The 21578-nt window shown below is 46.1% G+C and overlaps 1 protein-coding gene across 3 annotated transcripts in view; it reads right to left on the bottom strand.

Annotated features, from left to right (window-relative positions):
* Nucleotides 1–4523: 4523 nt before the first annotated feature.
* Nucleotides 4524–21578, bottom strand: part of macrod1 (mono-ADP ribosylhydrolase 1) — a 40597-nt gene continuing 23542 nt past the window's right edge. The window contains exons 4-11 of one of the 3 annotated variants that reach the window (XM_084669389.1): nt 19378–19407; nt 15440–15556; nt 8674–8795; nt 8435–8465; nt 7604–7677; nt 6188–6269; nt 5930–5964; nt 4524–4920 (exon numbers count right to left, since the gene is read on the bottom strand). In XM_084669389.1, coding sequence (XP_084525515.1) covers nt 5957–5964; nt 6188–6269; nt 7604–7677; nt 8435–8465; nt 8674–8795; nt 15440–15556; nt 19378–19407 — 464 coding nt within the window. In that variant the 3' untranslated portion in view covers nt 4524–4920; nt 5930–5956. The remainder of the gene's footprint in view (nt 4921–5929; nt 5965–6187; nt 6270–7603; nt 7678–8434; nt 8466–8673; nt 8796–15439; nt 15557–19377; nt 19408–21578) is intronic. The other 2 variants (XM_084669311.1, XM_084669475.1) reach the window with 2 other exon arrangements.

The following is a 21578-nucleotide window of genomic DNA, read 5'->3' as shown; positions in this document are numbered from 1 at the left end:
TGATGAAAAACCGACAGAGTGAGACTGCAAACAACTGTGATTATTTCCACATATCACCTTCTCCAAACACATGGGATCCACATACACACAGGGATTTGAAGAAACCATTAACCTGTGGATGAACATTGCCTGACACAGTATTTTGAATGCACTTGAAATAAACATTTTGTACTGTGTGATTACCGAGATCGTCCCCTCGTTTCAGAAATTGCAGTTATGTGAATAATGCTGTTTTCTTCTTAACAATGGGACTGCAAGTAGAGTTGGTACAGTATAGTGAGCAAATGAAATATAAATCTAACAGTAGAATACTTTGCTACACCTTGGGTGATGTTCCTTCCATCTTCCTTGTCCAACATACATCAGTGTACATCTTCATAACTACACACACACACAACCATGTGCAGATTTCTCTCTCAAATGAAGTTCATTTTGCATTGAGAATCCACTTTGATATGATCTACGTTGCCTGCATCCAAGACAAAGGGCACGTCCCTCTTTCAGGATGAGATGACTAGATAAAGAGGGATGGATTGAAGAGGAGGAGTTGGAGTGACATGGAAGATAAAAGTGGAGAGAGAGCCTTATTTTGGCCCCCCATTGCTGGTGAATTATGATTCACAGATGACAAATGGAACGCTAATACAATTCATGAATTATGTAGTTGTCATGGTAACATTCATCAAAACTCGACCCATCTCCATACAAAGTGTTTGTGAAATTGAGATGCAGTGAATTTGGCTGTGCATGCGTGTGTTTCTGAGAAAAGGGGATGGATGATACTGTTGCTGCCATTCAAAGTAGGCAGCAATCAGACACCTCCATACAGAGTTCAAAATGATTTATGACTCTTGGGGGTCCCCTAAAATGTTATAATCAAAACTTCAGAAGACTATTTGGGTATCTTGGAATTTGAACATTTTGAACAATCACATAAGATGACTATACTTGAGATTCCCCCCTGAAAATGTTGCTATATCAAGCCCTACTGACGTATTACAAATGTAAAACATCTGTTTAGTGAGATTATTATGGGAGGACCCTGTGAATTTATGGAGGTTCAGATCCCCCCCCCCCCCCACACACACACAGACACACAACTCACCTCATTTTGAACCCTGCCTCCAGACATAAGATAAGGTTGGAGAAAGTAAAAAGGGGGAAGATGGTAAAAACAATAGGTCTCATTATTATTCATGTTTCATATAAGGAATGATAGAATGGGGTATGGAACCCACAGGTCGTCTCAATATCTCGGTCTCTGTTGGTCCGTTTGGGTCGTTAATAATTGAGCAGAAGAGTGGGATGATTCCATCAGTGGGCAATCTCTTCTGGATAAATCTTTCTCTTCTCCTCCCTCCCTCAATATTGGGACCATTAACTCTCCACTCACTTTTCCTCTACCCCTTCTCTCCTTCCTCAGACTCTTATCTCTCACCTTCAGTCGCTGCCCCGTTCCTTCTCCACCCCTCTTCCCGTGCCCTCCCTCCTTCTCTGGTGTCTGTCAGCCTTGCCTTACTATTCAAGTTTCATTTCTAGGCTTCTACAGCTAAAGAGCCTCCAGACACCAGTCAGACCACTGTACCACCAGTCCTCACTGCAGTTGGACCTGAGGCTGCAAACAGCCACACAGGCTCTTTGATTTAGTTCTCTCAGCCTGCTGTGAAGGCAGGGTTGACACTGGAGCTCATTAGTGAGATCGTTCCATTGGTTGCACTGCATGATCTTCAAGGTATAAATCAAAATCCAAAGACCTTGAAAGAGATTTCTACCCCAGGTAAAGACAAGTGTAACTATTTGTCTTGACTTTCAAGTACCGACCTGACTTTAGATGCATTCGCTTACGAGGGGTACTGTAGGTAGGTCGACACATTACCTTTCCGTTGGTTACTTCACAATAGTTCAAACAAAGTCCGACTCAAATTGTTGAAATTTCACTCCAGTGTGCTGCACAGGGGTCATTTGATTCGAGTCTTTTGTTTGTGACGGCTCATCTCCCCAGGGTCCTGTCTGCCTGCTGGACAGCAGGTGGGACGGGAGGCAGGGGACATCTAAACTTTGATCAAGTGGTGGACTGTAGTTTAATTAATTAAGAACAGCCTCAGGCTACTGAGATGGGAGCCTCTGCACACTATCCACTGAGACTCGACAATACAACAAGCAGGAGAATAATAAGTGTGTTTGTGTGTGTACACACTCTCTCCGCCCGACCCTGCAACCTTACTTCCTCGCAAAACTGTCAAAATCGCAGGGCTTTCAAGGGGCTTTTACTCAATTAGGTTAGCCCGGAGGTACCACTGTCTATCTGTGCCCCCCCCGCCACCTCACCCCCACCCTTTCCTCCTTCTCTTAGTCTTTGTTTCCACCCCTCCCTCTTTCCCTCTCTCTCTCCCTCCCTCCCTCTCTCCTAGTGTATTAAAGCCTTTGACGCTCTCAGTAAAAGCTGATTTATTCTCTGCTGGTATCGATCGGTCGCTGCATTAAAGATTATAATTCATTACCCTGGCCCTTTTAATACATTAAACACTCAAAATAAAAATAAAATAAACTCCAGAGGAAAAACACGGTGGAGAGACGTCGACCGCAGTCCTCCGTACAACGAGTGTGTCTGTGTTTGTCTCTCACTCTCACTGACACACACAAACCCAATCTCTCTTTCTCTCACTCACACACATCATGCTTACAGTCTCACAAACACACCAACATTTCAATGATGCCATAAATCTAGCAAAACTATACTGTTGTCAATGAATTGAGGGGTTACCCATGGTCATTAAAACAGTATAAACTATCTAAAAAATTACTCAAACAATTGCTTAGCAAGAGCAAGACAATCTGAATATGACAAATGTACCCAGCTGGTGACTTAAGCGGCAGTGAATGGAGACTTGGACAAATCTTTCTAGTTCAAGCCCATCCTTGAGGTAATCATGGACCTGACATGATTGCAATTGGCGAAAGTGAGCTGTCAACTTGATAGCTTTCAACAATCAACTCGGGTCAAATCCGTGATCTCTTCCCAGAAGTAGCCAGGCTTGCTCTCCACATCCGTCGATCCCAGCTAAGGGACAATTGGAATTCTCCATTACTCTCTTACTTCCATTTTAGGATCCCCCTTTTTTAATACAGAAAGCCCCTCCTTTCCTCTTTCTTTCTTTCTTTCCTCCCTCCCTCCTATTCCCCTCTCGTTCTCTTCATCTCTGACAGGCTTTCAGACAGTAAATCAGCAGCATTGATCCAGCGCAGCGCCCAAGTGTCTTGGATTCTGCTAAAGAGCCATTTTCATTTCACAAGCAGTTTACCTCCCCGCCCCCTCCCCACCCATCCATAAACATCACCCTCCATCCTTCCATCCTCACTCCGCCACTCATCAGGGCCACATCCACAGGCATTGGCTGGCTACTATCTAATCCCCATTCCCCCTTTCTTTCCTTCTCAAGTCTTTCTCTCTTGAGAGATAGAAAACATAGCTTGACATTCATTTTTGATGGTAGAATGCAATGCAATGCTGTTAAATCATCCAGTCTGTGCAAAACCAGTAATTTATTGAGCCAACAGCTTTTTCAGTGTACTATGAAAGACTACATTAAATTGAGCTCCAAGTTAGCAATACAGTTTGCATAAATAGCCTTCATTTGTCATTCTGTTAAAACAAAAACTACATTTGAGTGTGTGAGAAATACGAAAAAGGGGAGAACAGACGGATAAAGGGAAAGAGAGCTCACTGATGGGACAGTGATGAAAATTGGTCGGTTGGGGGGATAATGAGTCTCTTTTCATCCTCTCCCTGTTCACTACGCCTGTCTCTCCTCTCATTATTCAGAGAGAGCGGTTTGAGGCTGGCCGCACTGTCTGCAGCTTATTAAAAACGAAGGCCTTCACATAGGTTCATCATGCTTTTTTCTCTCCTTTCCACCATGATCCCTCTCTCTCTCCCCTATCCCTCACCCCCAGCTCCATTACATCACACCTGTTTCCTGTCATCCCTCCATTCCCCCTACTAGTCCTGTCATAGTCCCCTCCTCCAACCCACCTTAGTATTTTCCCTCCATTTACTCCCCACTCCTTACACTCTCCCACCTCTGCTATTTTACACCTCCCACTATTAGATATCAAACAGGTAGAGAAGTAGATATCAGTTGTTAAAAAAAAAAAAAAAAAAAAAGAAGATATTTCTTCTTTATTCTTTCTCTCCTTTTCTCTCCTGCTCGGCCTTGTCCGCCGAGGAAGATTTGAAAATCAATAAATAAAGTTGTCAGAACACGAGAACGAAAGCACAGGGGTGGGCTGATAGACACTAACAGGGATTTCATTTCAAACAAATCACCGCCCGAGCTCTCGGAATGTGACAACACAATCAAAACCCCACACACAGCCATACATACTTACCCAACTGCTCTGTCTCTCACACACCCACACAAAAAGAGACGACATGAAAGAGAAGATTCTCAAAGTGGTCCCTCTTGATAAACTCAGTGTCTCGTGTCCAATCGCCCCAGAAAAGATTTTTTCCAACACCTAAGCCTTTGTGATCAGCTTTAATGAGCTTCTTTTTATGGAATCACTCTCAGTCTCTCTCTCTCTCTCACACACACACACACACACACACAAACAAACAAACACAAAAACACACCGAACATTAAGCATTTCATTATTCTTACAAACAAAAACAAGTCTTAAGGGGGATAGTTTTGTCAAAATCAATGCTTCACTCAATCAATTTAGTTACAGAATAATCATTGTCCAGATATCCATCAAAGGTGTCTCTTCACTCCTAATACCAGGAGGGGGAGCAATGGAGGAAAGGGGGGGTGGGGGGTGGAGGTGGACGGGAAATCATCGCATGTGAAAAGCAACAGTGGGGATCAGTGTCCATAGCAACCCAAACGCCTCTTCATAGTTTACTCTGGACAGGGACATCTGGTAGGAGGAAGAGCAGAGACTATGTCAGGTGATGTCCTTCATGTACACCAATACTCCACCCTCCATAGTAATGATCCCACCAAATACTTTACATTACACACACAGAGTAGACTCTTCTTCTGTGACTTGCTACCTGTCGTATAACATGAAATCAGTCTGAATCCTGTCTAATCCTGTTTATTTCACATACTGTGATGCAGTAACTGCGTGTGACTGTGTCTCCCAGCTGACATTAACAGCATAGCAGCGGGAATGTGACAGTTTGAGAGTCATGTTCCTCCGAGGGCAAAGGTGTGGAGCTAAACAGGGCGGGTTAACACCCGCTGAACCTCAACCCCTTTGAACACCTTCATTCCACTAATCAATAGGTACAAGGAATCCTCTGTCTCTCTCTGTCTCTCTCTGTCTCTCTCTGTCTCTCTCTGTCTCTCTCTGTGTCTCTCTGTGTCTCTCTGTGTCTCTCTGTGTCTCTCTGTGTCTCTCTGTGTCTCTCTGTGTCTCTCTGTGTCTCTCTGTGTCTCTCTGTGTCTCTCTGTGTCTCTCTGTGTCTCTCTGTGTCTCTCTGTGTCTCTCTGTGTCTCTCTCTCTCTCTCTACATTCTGTATGTATACACTTAAACATGAAAGACATAGTAAAACAGCACACAGTGGCTCACAGGTACAGACACACAAGTCAAAGACATTTGGGTACACAGACTGACTTGGACCTCAGGCTAAAGCCTGGAGCTTGCTACAGGCACAGTTAGCAGCTCAAAGTGCTGTGCAATAAACAGACCAGTAAAACGTTAGGGTTAAGGAACAGCGGAAGGGGTTAAGGTCATGGTGATAGGTCTACCATGGTTTAGTTGGTTAGGAAAGGTGTGCGGTTAAGTCAGGGTTAAGGTACATGGGTCTCACAAAGAGTGGGTATGAATCAACTACCAAACTACAAGATGGCATTTCCCATTGCCATAGGTACAGTTACCACTAGAGACACACATATCTTTCCTTCATACCATGCTGGTTACCTGTGTTCAATAGGGCGCTTGGATTGGTCAGCAGGCTATGAGAAAGGGGCGGGTATAGAGATGAGGGGGAAAACAGAGATGATTGGCTAAGAGACCTGCTACTCCGTAAAGAGTTGTGGCTCTGGATTTGGACCCTTGTGTCACTGTGCGTGTTGGTGTGTGTGTCCGTGGGGGAGTGTGTGTATACATGCATGGGTTTACGCGATCACTACATATGTGATTGTGTACAGTCGGCTGTGTGTGTGTACATATACTTACCGCCAGGGAAGTAGTAAGGGAGGTTGTTCTTGTACAGCTCGTAATCACTCGGCAAAAAAACACAGAAGATGACTCTATCCAACTGAGACACAAACACACACACCACTTCATGAAACAGACGTGAAAACACTACATTACAGGGCTTACATCAAAATCTACAATTCAATCAAGCAATATTCCACCCCTTATCACTAGGCCTGCTCAACAATCCCCCTCACTGTAATAAAGATGGTGGGAGACACGCAAGGCTTAAGTGCTGGCAGCTTGTTCATGGTACAGTAACAACATAACCTGGCACGCTCCATTAGGCTGGCTGGCTGAAGGAGAACAGATTCAGAACAAGCTTATACTTAGATCAAGTCCTGCTCCCCTCATTGACAATCCACAAGGATTCACATTGACAATGTGGTGATGGTTCAGTTTCTGCTACACAATAAAGCCCGTTTGTGCTTCTGTCTCTGTCCGTGGTGGTTTTTACACTTGAATTAATTATATTGCTTGTTCTAGATAATTTTTCTAGACTAGGGAAGAAGCCAAACTAATTATGATAATTGACTGTGCGCAGAAGGTTGGTAATGCTAATTGGGGGAGAAACTGTTCTTACAGTTTACCATACGGGAGACGGGTTGTTGATGTAAAAGCTCTGCTAAAAAGTCATACATAAACACAAATAAAGTGAAACTGTATGTAGAAGCATTTGCAACAATATGCGACATAATTGTATTTGTCCCTCCTATCAAATTTGTAAAGATTTTTGGTAACGTCATTTTGGGAACAGTCGTCTCGAGTAAAAAAGCTAATTAGCAGCATATAATAGAAGATCTTTGGACAGTCTCTGTCACTGAAAACGGTTCCACAAAGGACTTCAAGTTTCCAGACAAAACCCTTTACAGCTTCTTGACTGTTTGAAACCCTTCATTCTTCAAATGCAACCATAATTCAGAGGTTTCATCTGTGTTACAAATTGACAGATGAGGACCTTTTGTGTGTTACAACTTAGAAAAGGTTGATAAAGACAAGGTTGGAAAACAACAAGACTCAGAATGAGGGGAAAAAAAAGGAGACAGGATTGTTTAGAAAGTTAACACAATGTTCCGTTCCATCTCAACTTCTTTTTGCTCATCTATTCCATCATGCTGTCATTTCAGTCCCCTTGTCTCAGGAGAAACTGTGTGTGTGAGCCAGTGTGTATATTTGTCTACTCATCCCGCAAGGAGCCAATTAAAACACAGACTTGGCCATGGACATTTTGGGTGTGTTTAGTGTGAGTGAGAGTGAATTTGTGCAAGTGTGTGTGTCTTCATCTACGCGCTCTTTGCTCTCTCCCGAAAACAAAAACAACAGCTGTGTGAGAGAAGAATACCAGGTGTTTCTTAAAGACAAAACAGAAGCACGAACCCACACACAAACACTCACACAGTGATCATGATCATTCAGGTATTCTCTGACGGTTTTCAGCGCCACATCCACAGCTTGTTCAGGTGGGTATCCTAGAGAGAGAGACACACACACACACACACACCAAATTATGTTAGAACTGTAGCCATATCTCAGGGTAGCAACATAGGTAAATTCTGTTTTTATCTTGTTAAATATTTATGCCATACTTCCATTATTGTTTATTCAAAAATTGTCTGTATTTGTTTGTTTGTGTATGTATGTCTGTGTACACACATCTAAGTTCTATTCAAAACCAGCAACACTGGCACTATTCTTTTAAAAATATACCAATGTAGTTTTGTAATTGCATAGGTGTAAATATATCAATGTGGAATAGAAAAACTAGCACTGGGATTTCAATAGTGTGTGACTAGGCTTGGTATTAGATTATAACCAACTGTGTCTGCGACCTTCTCTCCCAGCCCAGGGAACCCTGGGGAGTCTTGCTGAGAGCTGCAGATTGTCAAACTCCAGTGAGTGGGGGGATTACATGCCATCTGACACCATCTCCCTTCTAATCTCTGTTAATCTGCTCATCTAATCCGGCCCTTAATCTGGAGAACTCAACTCTCCCTTGCTGCAAGAGCGATATTGAAAAGTGTCACACTAAGTTAATTAAACCCTCCCGGTTTAACAGTGATGCTGGAAGACAAGTTGAAGGCATGCGGTCACGGATAGACAGACACAACCAGACAGACAGACACAACCAGACAGACAGACAGACAGAACCAGACAGACAGACAACTACTGACATACAAAGAAAGACAGGCACAGACAGATATTGTAGACAGAAGCATGACAACTGACCGTAGACCCCAGTGGAGATACAGGGGAATGCCTGCAAAGTGGAGAGAGAAAGATAAAAAGTGAGAGACATAGAAAGATAGTGAGAGAAGCATGCAGATAAAGATAAAGAAAAGAGGGAGAGAGAGAGAGATAAATAATAGTTAAAACTGTTCCAACATCTTTTCCAACCCTACCACCTCACACATACCTCCAGCTCCCTGCATCCCCCCCCCCCCCCCCCACACCCCCAAGTGTCTCACCACGGAGCGGAGACCTTCTGAGGTAGCACACTCCAGACTGTTCCAGTAGCACTCCCTCAGTCGGCTCCTCTCCTCCTCCCCCACTGCCCCCATCACGATCGGCCCCACTGTGTGGATCACGTCTGAGAGAGAGGGATGAGGGAGAGAGGAAGATAGATAGACAGAGAGAAGGGGAGAGAGAGAAAGAGAGACAGGGAAGGGGCAAAAAAAAGAAATCAAACTGGAAGGAAACCAAAATGTTTTTAAATTATGTTATACACTCAGAGCCAAAAGTATTGTTCATCATTTTGTGTTTCGCAAAGTTTGCTGTGTCAGTTGTTGATTTATATTGTTTCTAGATTACTGTGCAGAGTGATCAGATACATTTTAAATAAAAGCTTCAATGGCCCAATTTCTTTCTTCTTTATCACAAAAACCCACAATTCACTGTTTTTTTTGGGGCCAACATCATTTCAGTAATCATATCATCAGCACATGGGAAAGTGTTAATGAGTACTAGTCAGGTGAAATCACTAGCATTCTGATTGTATTATAAGAGCAAACGGGTTGCTATAGAAGGAGGGACTCTTTGCATATATTTAATGTTTTTGCCAATAAAAGCTTTTTAAACGTATGAAATGCTTATCACTGTTTTCCAATATACCATAGAAACGTGGAAGAAATTACTAAAGCAGCCAACCTTGCAAAACACAAATGTATGTCACTGCCAATTCTTTTGGCCATGACTCTACTGGCAAAACAAAATACTAAGAAAACTGCACTTTTTGAGATATAAACATACTTTACACAGTGCCAGGCTGGCTGACCCATTGCAAATGAGAAACTTAGAACAGAATGAGAGCATAGCCTGGCCATGGAAATAGGTGACCACATGCAGGCCTGGCTACCTAAGAACAATTTAGAACCAATATGAAACTCTGGCAGCATTTGAAATGCACAACACTAAATGGAAAAAAAAAAAACCACTGATGAGTTAGTTAGAATGAGGAACATAATGTGTAAAAAAACATATTTTCTTTAAATAAAATATAAATAATTATTTTTTTAATTAAATTAAAATAAGATGTTATTTTCATGCTAATAAAGCATTCATGTTGATTTGAAATTTAATTGAAAGAGAAGGGCAAAGAGAAAAACAAAATGGATAAACAAGAGAGAGAGCGAGAGGCCATTTGAAGAAACCCATATGCTCTGCTGCTAACTGAATTCATATCAATTCAACTAAAAACCAACACACACAAGGAGAGAATGAAGGTGAGTGTGAAATACAGAGAAAAACAGAGGGCTGCAGTAGGTAGGGAACACACCAACATCATGCCAGCCAGCCACGAGGGGGACCCAGCGGGTGGACCCAGCGGGTGGACCTGCCCTGCGTGACTCGCCCAGGTAGGGCCGTGATCAAGGCTGACCAAACAAGCAGCTGATACACTGCAAACAAACTGGCTACTTTCAATTCTAAACACGGCCTTGTCACACTCCAACATTGTACGCTGTGAAGAGGACAACCTATCCAATCAGATAGATTGTAATTGTACCCAAATTAGAATTATATTTGTATTCCTGGTGGAAAGGTAGGATGTGTGTATGTGCATAGACTGGGTGTGCTAGTGTAGGGACAGCTGGCTTAGAGTGTGTGTATGTGTGTGTTTGCTTGCTCATGTGGCTTGTGTAAGCTTGTGTGTGCCTTCTCTGGTAAAGGTCAAACTGGACGTCCTAGACAGTACTTCAGAGTCCAGCGGCCAGGTGTGGTTACGGGAAGTAGAATGTTACAGAAGCCATTCGTCTACATGTTACTGCTAAATGTCACCACTACTCCAGTGACTACAACGGCCCCATCAAAAAGCCCCCCCTCTCCCCCCCCCTCTCCCCTGTGTACAAAACAACTGAATTCTCCCAGTATGCATTTTTCCATTATGGCTCCATCCTAATTGGACTTGTTTATTTCTCTTTTCCCACACCCTCACCTTCTCCTTCCACATCCTCTCCTTCCACACCCTCTCCCCCTTTTCATCCTGCTTCTCTCCATCTCTCCCACCTTTATCCATATTTTATTTCTGTCTGTGTGCTCCCATCCTCTCTCTCGCCCGTCCGTCTCTCTCTCCATCTCAGTCTTCCCCACTCCCATCTCTTTCACCCTCTCCCCCTCTGTCTCCCTCTCTCCCTTTCCCTCCATCTCTTCCTTAATCTTTCTTCCTCTCTCCGTCACCTGGGGCAGACAGTACTGTCAGTGGGCTGTTATTTAGTGCCTCACTCCAGCGCTGTTTACATTATCGATCGGCTGTTTGTTTAGTTTTACCATACATCACCTGAGTCAGGCACATATTACCTCAACAGAGACGGAGGGAGGGAGGTGGGCGTAAGAGGAAAGAGAGAAAAGCAGTCAGTAGTGGAGAACACTGGGATAAAGGAGTGTGCGTGTGAGAGAAAGAGAGAGAAAGAGAGGCTAAGAGAAAGAGGGAGAGAAACAAAACGTGTGCAAAATGTGTGTGCGTGTTAGTTGCCGTGTGACATAGGGAAACCAGGCATTTGGATCGCTACACCAGCGTGAACTTCAACTTGAAGCCCATCCATGCACAGACCACCCCCACCCTCATTTCCCTTAGAAGTGTATTCCTCCTGCTATCCGGCCTATTGTCTGCAGGCCTTCTAGTTTTCCTCCCCTCTTCACCTCTTCTCTGCCTCCCCTCAGTTACTACCTGAGAGAGGGCACAAATGAGGACTCCTTTTCATATCAAAACTTGTGCCTCCCTTTCTTTTTCTTTCACTCTCCTACCATTCTCTCCTGTCACCATCTGTCTCTCGCTTTCCTTTAGTTTTGTCTTTGAACTAGGTTAACCGGAGCTGCAAAAGGCAGACCGGCCCTCTGGGCGTCAGTCCCACAGTTCATGCTCACTGAGGCAGAGAGCACGCTAAATCCAGTCCCAGGCTCCAGGGACAATGGAAGGCCAGGCCTGCTGTAAGCCTGCAGGGGCCCCGTGGAGAGAGGGAGGGCCGGAGGGAGAGAGGGAGAGAAAGACAGAGTGAGAAAGGAAAAGAAAGTGGGTGGGTGAACTACTGTCTCGAAGCAGCCATCTCAAAGACAAGAGAAGAATACGGAGGAGAAAGGAGGAAAATCCAAATGATAGAAGAAAGAGGACCGAATTCATCTTATCATGAAAGGCTTTCTCTTCCCTCATGCTCACTTTCTTTCCCTTGTCACTTTCTTCCTGTGTGACTTTCAACCCCACCCGCCCTATATGTCTGTTTTACTTTCTTTGGCAGAGCACAGCAACACCTTGCTCCATCTTCTGGTTCTTTTGCCCCTGAAGCGACTGGATTAGTGAATGAATTAACACCGTTGTCAAACGCCGCGTTCCGGCGCCTTAGCAGCTCACTGCTGCTGCTGTGTGTGTGTGTGTGCCTGTGAGAACCAACTAAAAAAGGAACAAACATTTATGAAAAAGAGGAAAAGACAATTAAAGAAAGATAAAGAAATGGGGGGGGGGGAATACATATGTATTTGACCTGTCAGAATATCTCCCTTTCACCACCATATCCATCTATTGTATTTCACACAGTATCCTGTAGCACCACTAATTATATCTGGTTACAAACCGCAAAGACAACAACAAGTCAAGATGTTGAAGCAAAGGATGGGGGAGGAGAAGGAGAAGAGAGCCCGTAGTTAGAGGAGAGGTGTAATGGATGGCGAGAAAGGAATGGTACTGTATCTGTGAAGAGAAGGAGATGGAGGTGAGGTCTTGGAGGAGAAGGAGAGGGAGAGAGATAGAGAGAGAGAGGTGTTTGTGAGGATTTTAATTAGTGCTAATTGGCCACTGAGGGAATGAAGCTTGGTGATGGAGGAGAGGGGGGGGATAACTGGTGGCTGCTATGTCTGATATAACTCTCTCACTTTCTTTCTCATTTTCTCTGTCTCCATCCCCCTCTTTCTCTAGTTGCACTCTTTCTTTTTTACATTGCCACTAACTTCTCAGGCTTTCTTCTATGCTGCCTTTCTCCATCTCCCTCCCTCCCCCCCTCCCCCCCTCCCTCTCTCCCTCTCTCCCTCTCTCTCTCTCTCTCTCTCATCCTCCCCCCAATCCAAACCCCCCCCTCCCCTGCTTGGGAGTGTTGCTGTGTTGTGTGGGTCTCAGTGGGCTCGAACAGGGAAACAGGTCAGTATTGGTACACAGGTGGGCCCTGGGGCTCCTTCCTGGCTCCCCACTCTAACAACCACAAACACACACACTCTTTCTCAAACACACACTCACAAGTAAGAACTATCTCTCTCTCTCTCTCTCTCTCTCTCTCTCTCTCTCTCTCTCTCTCTCTCTCTCTCTCTCTCTCTCTCTCTCTCTCTCTCTCTCTCTCTCTCTCTCTCTCTCTCTCTCTCTCTCTCTCTCTCTCTCTCTCTCTCTCTCTCTCTCTCTCTCTCTCTCTCTCTCTCTCTCTCTCTCTCTCTCTCTCTCTCTCTCTCTCTCTCTCTCTCTCTCTCTCTCTCTCTCTCTCTCTCTCTCTCTCTCTCTCTCTCTCTCTCTCTCTCTCTCTCTCTCTCTCTCTCTCTCTCTCTCTCTCTCTCTCTCTCTCTCTCTCTCTCTCACACACACACACACTCTCACAACGACAAACACACACATACTCTATAACTCCCTCTCACACACAGACACAAAGCTAGGATACACACTGTATGCACACAAGCACACTGACAACAAACACACCCACTGTACAACTCTCACACAAGTCAAGAATACAGCATACTCACTCTAACAAGCACAAACACGCACACAGTATGTCTCTCCCATGTGTGTACACACACACACACACACACACACAAATCAACCATACGCACTGTGTGTGTGAATACAGACGTTACCACATCACAAACTCTTTTTCTCCTGACTCTCACGTCATTCTCCCTGTGCTCTCCCCCTTCCCCAGCTAGCTCTTAATCACAACTAGTTAGAGGTGTTTCCATCTACTGACAGCAGTGCCTTTAACATCCAGCCGCTCTGAAACAGGCTCTGTTCCTGCCTGAGACGGGTAGCTCCCACACACTTTGGAAGTATGTGTGACACATCCAGGCCCGCCAACACGCCAACAAACCCCCGCGTCCCGCCGGCTCGATATGAGCGGCGGAGTTGGCGGCAGCGGGGAGAACTGTTAGGAACGGATGCTCGGACGGCCGCTCACACGGACGTGCTGATCTGAACCGTACTGCGCCGAGTGCCGTCAGTCGGCTTCACACTGAGCCTGTGAGACTAAGTGTGCGTGCCGTGGGTTAGACGGGCGTTAGGGTGTGGGCTTTGTTTGAGCGCGTGTGAGAATATGCATGTGTGCGGGAGATCGAGAGAAAACTCAAGTGTGTCTGAAGCCTCAATCACATTTTGTCGAATCTGGACTGGTCTGGTATGCCACAACATGGACCAAGAGGTGGGTGGGTGTGTGGGTGTTTGTGTACATGTGAGACGATGTGTGCGAAAAAAAAATGTGTGTGGGTGTGTGTGTGTGTGTAAAGCCTCCATTACGTCTCCAATCTGTACTGGCCTGGCAAAGCCCATCCCAGCAGTCAGACCAGACATGAAGTGTTCTCTGGCAGATCTGAGAGCAGTTTCATCTTTGGGGACGGGGAGGAGGGAGGGGGGGGGGCGGTCTGACTGATCAGAGATGGTACTGATCTGTCTCACTGTTACCACTGGAGTGTATCAGGGGGGAGACCACTGCTGAGCTGTGTCACACACACTCCACCACCCGCACATGTAGTCTCTCTGTCTCTCTCTCTCTCTCTCTCTCTCACACACACACACACACACACACACACACACACACACACACACACACACACACACACACACACACACACACACACACACACACACACACACACACACACACACACACACACACACACACACACACACACACACACACACACACACACACACACACACAGTCTCTAAATGAGTGTGAGAAGGAAGCCATGCTGACAATGTGAGAAGAGCTCATCTCATTCCAATTCTCTACTGTCATCAGCTCTCCCACCATCCTCCCTGTCTTCTCTCTCTCTCTCTCTCTCACTCACTCACTTCACCCTCCTGCCTCTCATTTGTTCTCCTACTTTCTTCGCACTCCCTTTTTATCTGTCTTTTCTCCTGCACCGCTTATTGGATCTAATGCTTTTTCACTTCCCTTTTGTTGTCCCATCCCTCTCTCTATCCCTCTCTTTCTCTCTCCTCATTCTGTCTGTCCCCACTGTGAAGTTAAACCCCCAGCACCATAAGCTGCTATCAGTCTTCTGCCACAATCAAATCTATCACATGCACACACGGATGGGCACACACACACACACACAGACGGTGACAAATAGAAGAAGAGGGTGCACATCTGCCAATAGGAGCAAAAAAAACATGCAGCTTGGAACTGTAAACACTGGTTAACCTCGTCATTACTGCTATCTCACCCAGAGAAACAAGGGAAGGGAGGGATGGAGGGAGGGATAGAGTAGAGAACAAAGTAAGGAGGAGACTGCAAAGAAAAGGTGAGGGATGGCGGAAGAGGAACAAGAACGTATGGACTGTAGCAGGCTGGAACTCTCAATACAGGCAAGGTGTGTGTGTGTGAGAGTGAGTGAGTGTGTGAGTGAGTGTGTGTGTGAGAGTGAGTGTGTGTGTGTGAGAATGAGTGTGTGTGTGAGTGAGTGAGTGAGTGAGTGAGTGAGAATGAGTGAGTAAGTCAGCGAGTGTCGTTAGGAGCTGCGACAGGGAGTGATGAGAGGCAGGCTGGTACTCACATTTGGCGGGCAGGCCGTAGCCCCCGGTGATCTTGGCCTGTCCCGTGTCACACCCTTCCAGCTCGGCACACTCGCTCTTCAGGAGGGGGCCGGCCGTGCGGTGGATCGCTCCATCCACTGGAGGGAAGAGGCCCAAATTCAGCACGGCATGACAAATTTCAAACAACTGACATTTACCTTACACTACTTGGGGTGGAGGTGATGGTGGGGATAGGAAGGGATGAATCAGTGAACACCTGGTTATCACCACCCTGGAGAGGACTGAGAAGCGCGCGCGCACACACACACACACACACACACACACGCACACACACACACACACGCGCACAACCTGTGAGTGGTGCCGTTGCTGGTATACCCTGCCTATCCACATGTCAACATTTGCTCTTTCACATTGCAGTGTGATTACAGGGACCATGGTTAGCTATGGGCTAGGCTAAGCTAGACTGCAAGCTCTCCGTTTTCATTATATCAGCATCATGTGCTGTGGCTACCAGGGTGCTCGCCTGTGGCAGGTAATGCTAGCTTCCTAGTCTCTCCCCCCTAGTCTCTACCCACTGTTTAAACAGTCCTAGTGCTAAGAGTCAAGAGTTACTGTGTGTGAGAGTAAGACTGTGTGTGACTGATGAAGAGTGATTGTGTTTTGTGTGCGTGCGTGCGAGCATGTGTGAGTGTGTGTATAGGGCTGGAGGTGACACACACCCTGACACCCCTGACTCTGAAATAGAGAACAAGTGTGATAACAAGCTGGAGAAAGAGGGAGGGAGATAGAGTAAAAGAGGGGGAGAGAGGGAGGGAGAAGGGATGAAGAGGAAGAGAGGGAGGGGGGGAGAAGGGAGAGAGATTGACAGATGTAAAAATAGTTCCGAAGTGAAGACAGATAAGAACACAACAATTCAGCTGGTGAGAAAAGGGAGTGTGGGGAGAAGAGTAAGACAGGGGAGGAAGGGACACTTCCCTTTTCCCTGTCTGTCATGACGACCCCGTGTCTGTGTGTGGGAGCAACTGTGTAAACAGACAACACAACGTGTGTGCATGCGCGTTTGTCCCAACCCTTTGTTTGAAAGCTTGAGTGAGAAGATCCATCCATATAGACATAGTCATTGATAAGACAAAGTACACATCATCTTTGATCCTACACTATATTGTTCTCTCTCTCTCTCTCTCTCTCTCTCTCTCTCTCTCTCTCTCTCTCTCTCTCTCTCTCTCTCTCTCTCTCTCTCTCTCTCTCTCTCTCTCTCTCTCTCTCTCTCTCTCTCTCTCTCACACACACACTCAAAAACCCGTGCACTGACCCATGTCAATCGCAGACACAAACAGAAAAGACATGGATACACAGGCAGACACACAAACACACGTACACGGTTGTCAATTTGCAAAGCAGGATAGTGTGCCACACAGCGTACAAGCATTTCTGTCGTACAGAGTGCGTGTGGGTCCTGAGAGGGTAGTCCACCATCATTAGCCCAGTGTGCTAGCGTGCGGAGGAGAGAGCTGCTTAGGATGCAGCCCACCACATCAATGGAACAAGAGGGAGTGCATATCCCTTCATATTAATATCCTCTTTATACACTGGTTTATTGATCTTCTGGAGGGAGAGGAAGAGCGTGAGGATGAGCATGTGTGTGTTAAAAAGAGAGAGAGTAAGTGTGTGTGTGTGTGTGTGTGTGGAGGAGGGGGGATCAAGGAAAAGTAGAAAGAATATGAAAAAGTGGAGGATATAAGATGGGAAATAGCTGGACATCGGACTGTTGAAGAGTAGGAGGACGGAGAAGACAGAGGGTGGGGGGAGACAAACTAAAAGAGATGCAAGAAAACCTCTGGAGTTGAGGACTGCAGGACAGAGAGAGGAGGTGAGCTGGACAGCAGGTGGAGAGAGGCCCGGTCTACAGAGGGAAACATGGATGTGTAAAAAGAATGGAGGGGTTGGGGATTTGGGAGGGTAAGATGAGGAAAAGAGCAGGGGGAAGAAAAGAAGGGGTGGGAGACAGATGGAGGAGAAGAAGGGAAAGTAAGAAGAGATGAACAGAAATTAGTGTCAGAGGGGATAGGAGAGGACGGACCTGAAGGGAGCAATGGGCGGGGGGGGGGGGGGGAGAGACGGGGATGAGAGGAGGAGGAAAGCGGGAGACAGGAGGGTTGGCTTTGAGTTCCATCCATCCAGCCAGCCAGTCGGCCAGGACTGTGTTCCGGGGCAGGTGTTGGAGGTTTGAACTGAGCCAGAAGCCAGAAGAGGCGAGGGGGGGGGGGGGAGTAGGTGATAATTGGCTCTGTGCTTACCTGGCTGAGAGACTGCTTTCCTCAGCAATACCCCCGAGAGCTTCAAAAACACAAACACAAACAACCTCCCACAAACGCACGCAATCTTGCAATCGTAAAAACGTGTGCAGACTAAGATGCACTCACCCCTCTATGTCCCTTGACACACACAATCATCTATATTTACCAAACCACCGTCCCTTTCCTCACAAAGACACAAACACACCCACACAGTCTCTCTCTCTCTCCCTCTCTCTCCCCCCCCCCCCTCCCTCCCTCCCTCCCTCCCTCCAAGCACATGCACATCTAGATTGATACGAAAGTAAAAGCAACACCCTCGTTCCACGCAAGGAATACTAATTTGATTTCCGTCGCCACGGACGCCCTTGCCAGCTGACCTCTGATAGGTCTGGCGCCTGTCTGTTAAACTAATGGGGCGGAACGTTGGCATATTGCTTTCCCAGAACCCCCCGGCCACTCAGTTATCGCAGCCTCGTTACCGTGGCAACGTTTAGGATGGTCTGGTGGCGGGTACCTATGGCTCACACACAGACCGAGATTCGGTCAACAGCAATGACAACACACAAAAAAGTACCCACTGCTAAAGACGGATAACGCATGACACACACACACACACACACCACATAACATAAATAAATACACGCCTGCCTACCTATTCCTACCTACTTACTCTCACCCTTAACTTTACTCAGGCTTTATGCATCTAAATGTACTATGTACAAGAAACTGAACAGGCATTAAGTAAATGACCCATCACTGTACTCTCTTCCAGCAGTGAGGTCACTTTATTTTTTACTTTTACACCGGCTCCCCCATCCTTAAATCAGCTGGTTGATTTTGAATGCGACCCTGCTAGGTAGATAAATGGAACAGAAATGTGACTTATTGTTTGTGGAGAACCTCTGAACCACTGGTCTTGAGTCTCTGAGGAGTGTTGATGCCTACCTTTGTGACTCTGCAACACTATGGGTCATTCTTACAGAGTCAGGGACAGGACTAAGTATTTTCAGTCCCTCTTTCTCCCTCTTTATCTCAGTATTATCACCATCACCATCATCACTCCAACCATTGTCCTTCCATTGGAAACCTTCCTCCACTTGTTTGCTTGTATGTGTGTGTGTATTGTCCTGGGAGCACACAAAGAACCAAAAGTGCCAGCCTGGGAAGGGCATTCGGCCGCCTGAGACATCACCATGGAGACAGGGGAACCTTGGACAGACTGATACACAGACACACAACTAGCAGGTTCAAAATACACAACTGTGTTCTTCATGTTTCCAAAACATTATCGCACTAAAACACACAATCAGCCACATCGCACCCCCTACCCCCTTACACCCCCCACACACACACAATGTGCATTGCAGTGATTGGGCATTTGCTGTACAGATTTATGACTTGTATCAATAAGCCTATTGACTCCTCACAAGCACACACACAAGCACGATCGCACACTTCTACACACCTACCAAAGAGCTGAATACCACACAGTCACTATATTCGACTGTTACCCGAATCCTTTTCCTTTTCGCACAATATCAGTCTGAGACTTGCACGCCGACGCGACCACCCACGCAAACATCTACCTCGTCTCAAAGTATTTAGAAACAGGAAGCAAGAGAGAGAAGCTGACGATTGGAAGATTGAGCACGACTCACCTCCTCCGCCTCCCAGCAAGGTCTTGTTGGCTGGAAAAAAAAGGAAGGAGGTAAAATGTCAATGACAGACAAGTGAAAACAAACATTCTGCTGAACACAAACATCAAGGGCTCCAAGTGAATGCAATGAACAGAACCCCGCTCGGAATGGAAACACTTTTGTTGGGGCCAATTTCCAAACGGCCATGGAGAACCTACGAGGTTGACCTCTGCTCACCCCCGCTTCCCAGACGTGGGACTCCTGATGGGCTGACATGTAACGGGAGCAGGTTTTAGGGTCTGCACAGGGTAAAGCTCTGTTCATGTTTGTCTTTTGTGTTGTTGTTTTTTAATCTCCCATCCTTATTCAGTGAATGTAAGAGAGGGAGGGAGAGACCAAAATGCAACATGAAGACGAAAGAGAAACTCAACACAGGGATGGAGAGAGGGAAGGGACCAAGAGGAGGAGGAGAGACTGATATGATGGTGAGCAGAGCGAGACCAAAAGACCGAAAGGCAAAAACAACGCTGGGGACAGATAAATGAACAAGGCTCAGCCTCTCAAACTGCAGATCACATCAGAGAAGAATAAACCAGAGTCGAGCAGTGGGGCATCAATCCACCTATGGACATTGTATTCCTCTCCCTCATCCCTATCCTATCGTCCCCGACGATGGCCGCCTTGGGAGCAGTAGCATCTGCTTGTCCGTTTGGGGAGACAAAGGCATCAAAGCAGAGCCTCGGGTATTCTCCAGGCCTAAATGCTTGTGTGCATGCACAATCACGCATGCACACACACACACACACTCTTATGGATAGAGAGACGTGCATCGACACATGCACGGACGGATGCATGCACGCACACGAGTGAACACAGACAGACGCTCGCACACACAAATACAGACTGACAAGATTAGATGTTGGGGTAACCATGGCAACTCCTAAGCCCAAAGGTTTGTTACCTTGTTAATTAGAAAGAGAGAGAGAGAGAGAGAGAGAGAGAGAGAGAGAGAGAGAGGGAGAGAGAGAGTAAAAAACAATGCAAGAGTGTGTGTGAGAGATTGAAAGATGGAGAGAAATATGTCGAGGGGTAACACTTTTCTTAGTTTTGTCCTTAATTTAAGACCAAAGTGCTGGAACAGGATACCAGAATACAGAACACATGAAGGGAGAAAGCGAGAGAGAGGGGGGGGAGGAGAGAGAGAGAAGTTAGGAGCTAATACCAAAGGGAGAGAGCTTTACCATCTGGTATTACACCAAAGTATCCCCTCTCCCTGACGATGATCAAAATGTTTGTATAAGCAAATTCAGTGTGTGTGGGGGTGTATGTGAGAGCATACAAATGTAAAGGTTTGTGTTCGCATGCTTGTTTCTATATGGAGCATAGCAGGTGTGTCTAAATATGTGTGTGAAAGACAAAGAAAGAAGAGTGTAAAATTCAAAATAACACACTGTGGACAGCATGTGTTTGTGTGCGTACAAGATGTATGAAATAATATTTTCTGCAAATATGTAATCTTTTTTGGATAGCATAATAAAGCATGGGAACCATCTGGGAAATAAATAAGATGTAATGTAAAATGTAATGTCTGATGACGACAACCAGCCAATTGCTGGAAAGTGATGACAATGTAGCTGAAACTACTGAAAAGCAGGAGGGAGGGAAAGGAGAAGAGGGCAAGAAAGGGCGGGAAGGTGGGAGCCTGGAGGGAGAGTAGGGAGCCAAGTGACTGAGGGAGGAGGGGTGGGTGGGGGGTAAAGGGCTGGGGTGCAAGAGAGGGAGGGAGGGCATGAGAGAGAGTGAAAGACTGAGAGTGAAAGAGAGACAAGAGTGGAGAAGGTACAAGGAGCACAACATTTCTGGGAACATAAAATTCAAGAGATGGAGGGTACTTAATCTTTCTCCTGAAGAGGTAAGTAATGAGACCTACCTGGGGGGAGAGACAGAAGGAGAGAGTGAGAGAAAGAGAGAGAAAGAAATAGTGAGAGAACAAAAGAGAACATGAGAACAGATTGGGTCTTTGGGCCTGGGTGATGAATGGACAGGTGAATGGATGGAATTGAGGGAAGGATGGATGGATAGATGTTTGCCGTTGCCGTGGAGGAGCGTGTAAGGAGACACAGCCGCTTCCCTCGTGTGGAGACCTTAATAGCCATCAGAGTCGTGCATTAGTAGGAAATGATAATGATGATTATGATTATTAAGGTTGTACAAATTCAGCC

Source organism: Hypomesus nipponensis, chromosome 1, assembly GCF_054491055.1.
Source record: "Hypomesus nipponensis isolate SF chromosome 1, ASM5449105v1, whole genome shotgun sequence".
In the NCBI taxonomy this organism is placed as follows: Eukaryota; Metazoa; Chordata; class Actinopteri; order Osmeriformes; family Osmeridae; genus Hypomesus; species Hypomesus nipponensis.
The sequence above is the reverse complement of the archived record's forward strand: the minus strand, read 5'-3'. Positions and strand labels throughout refer to the sequence as shown.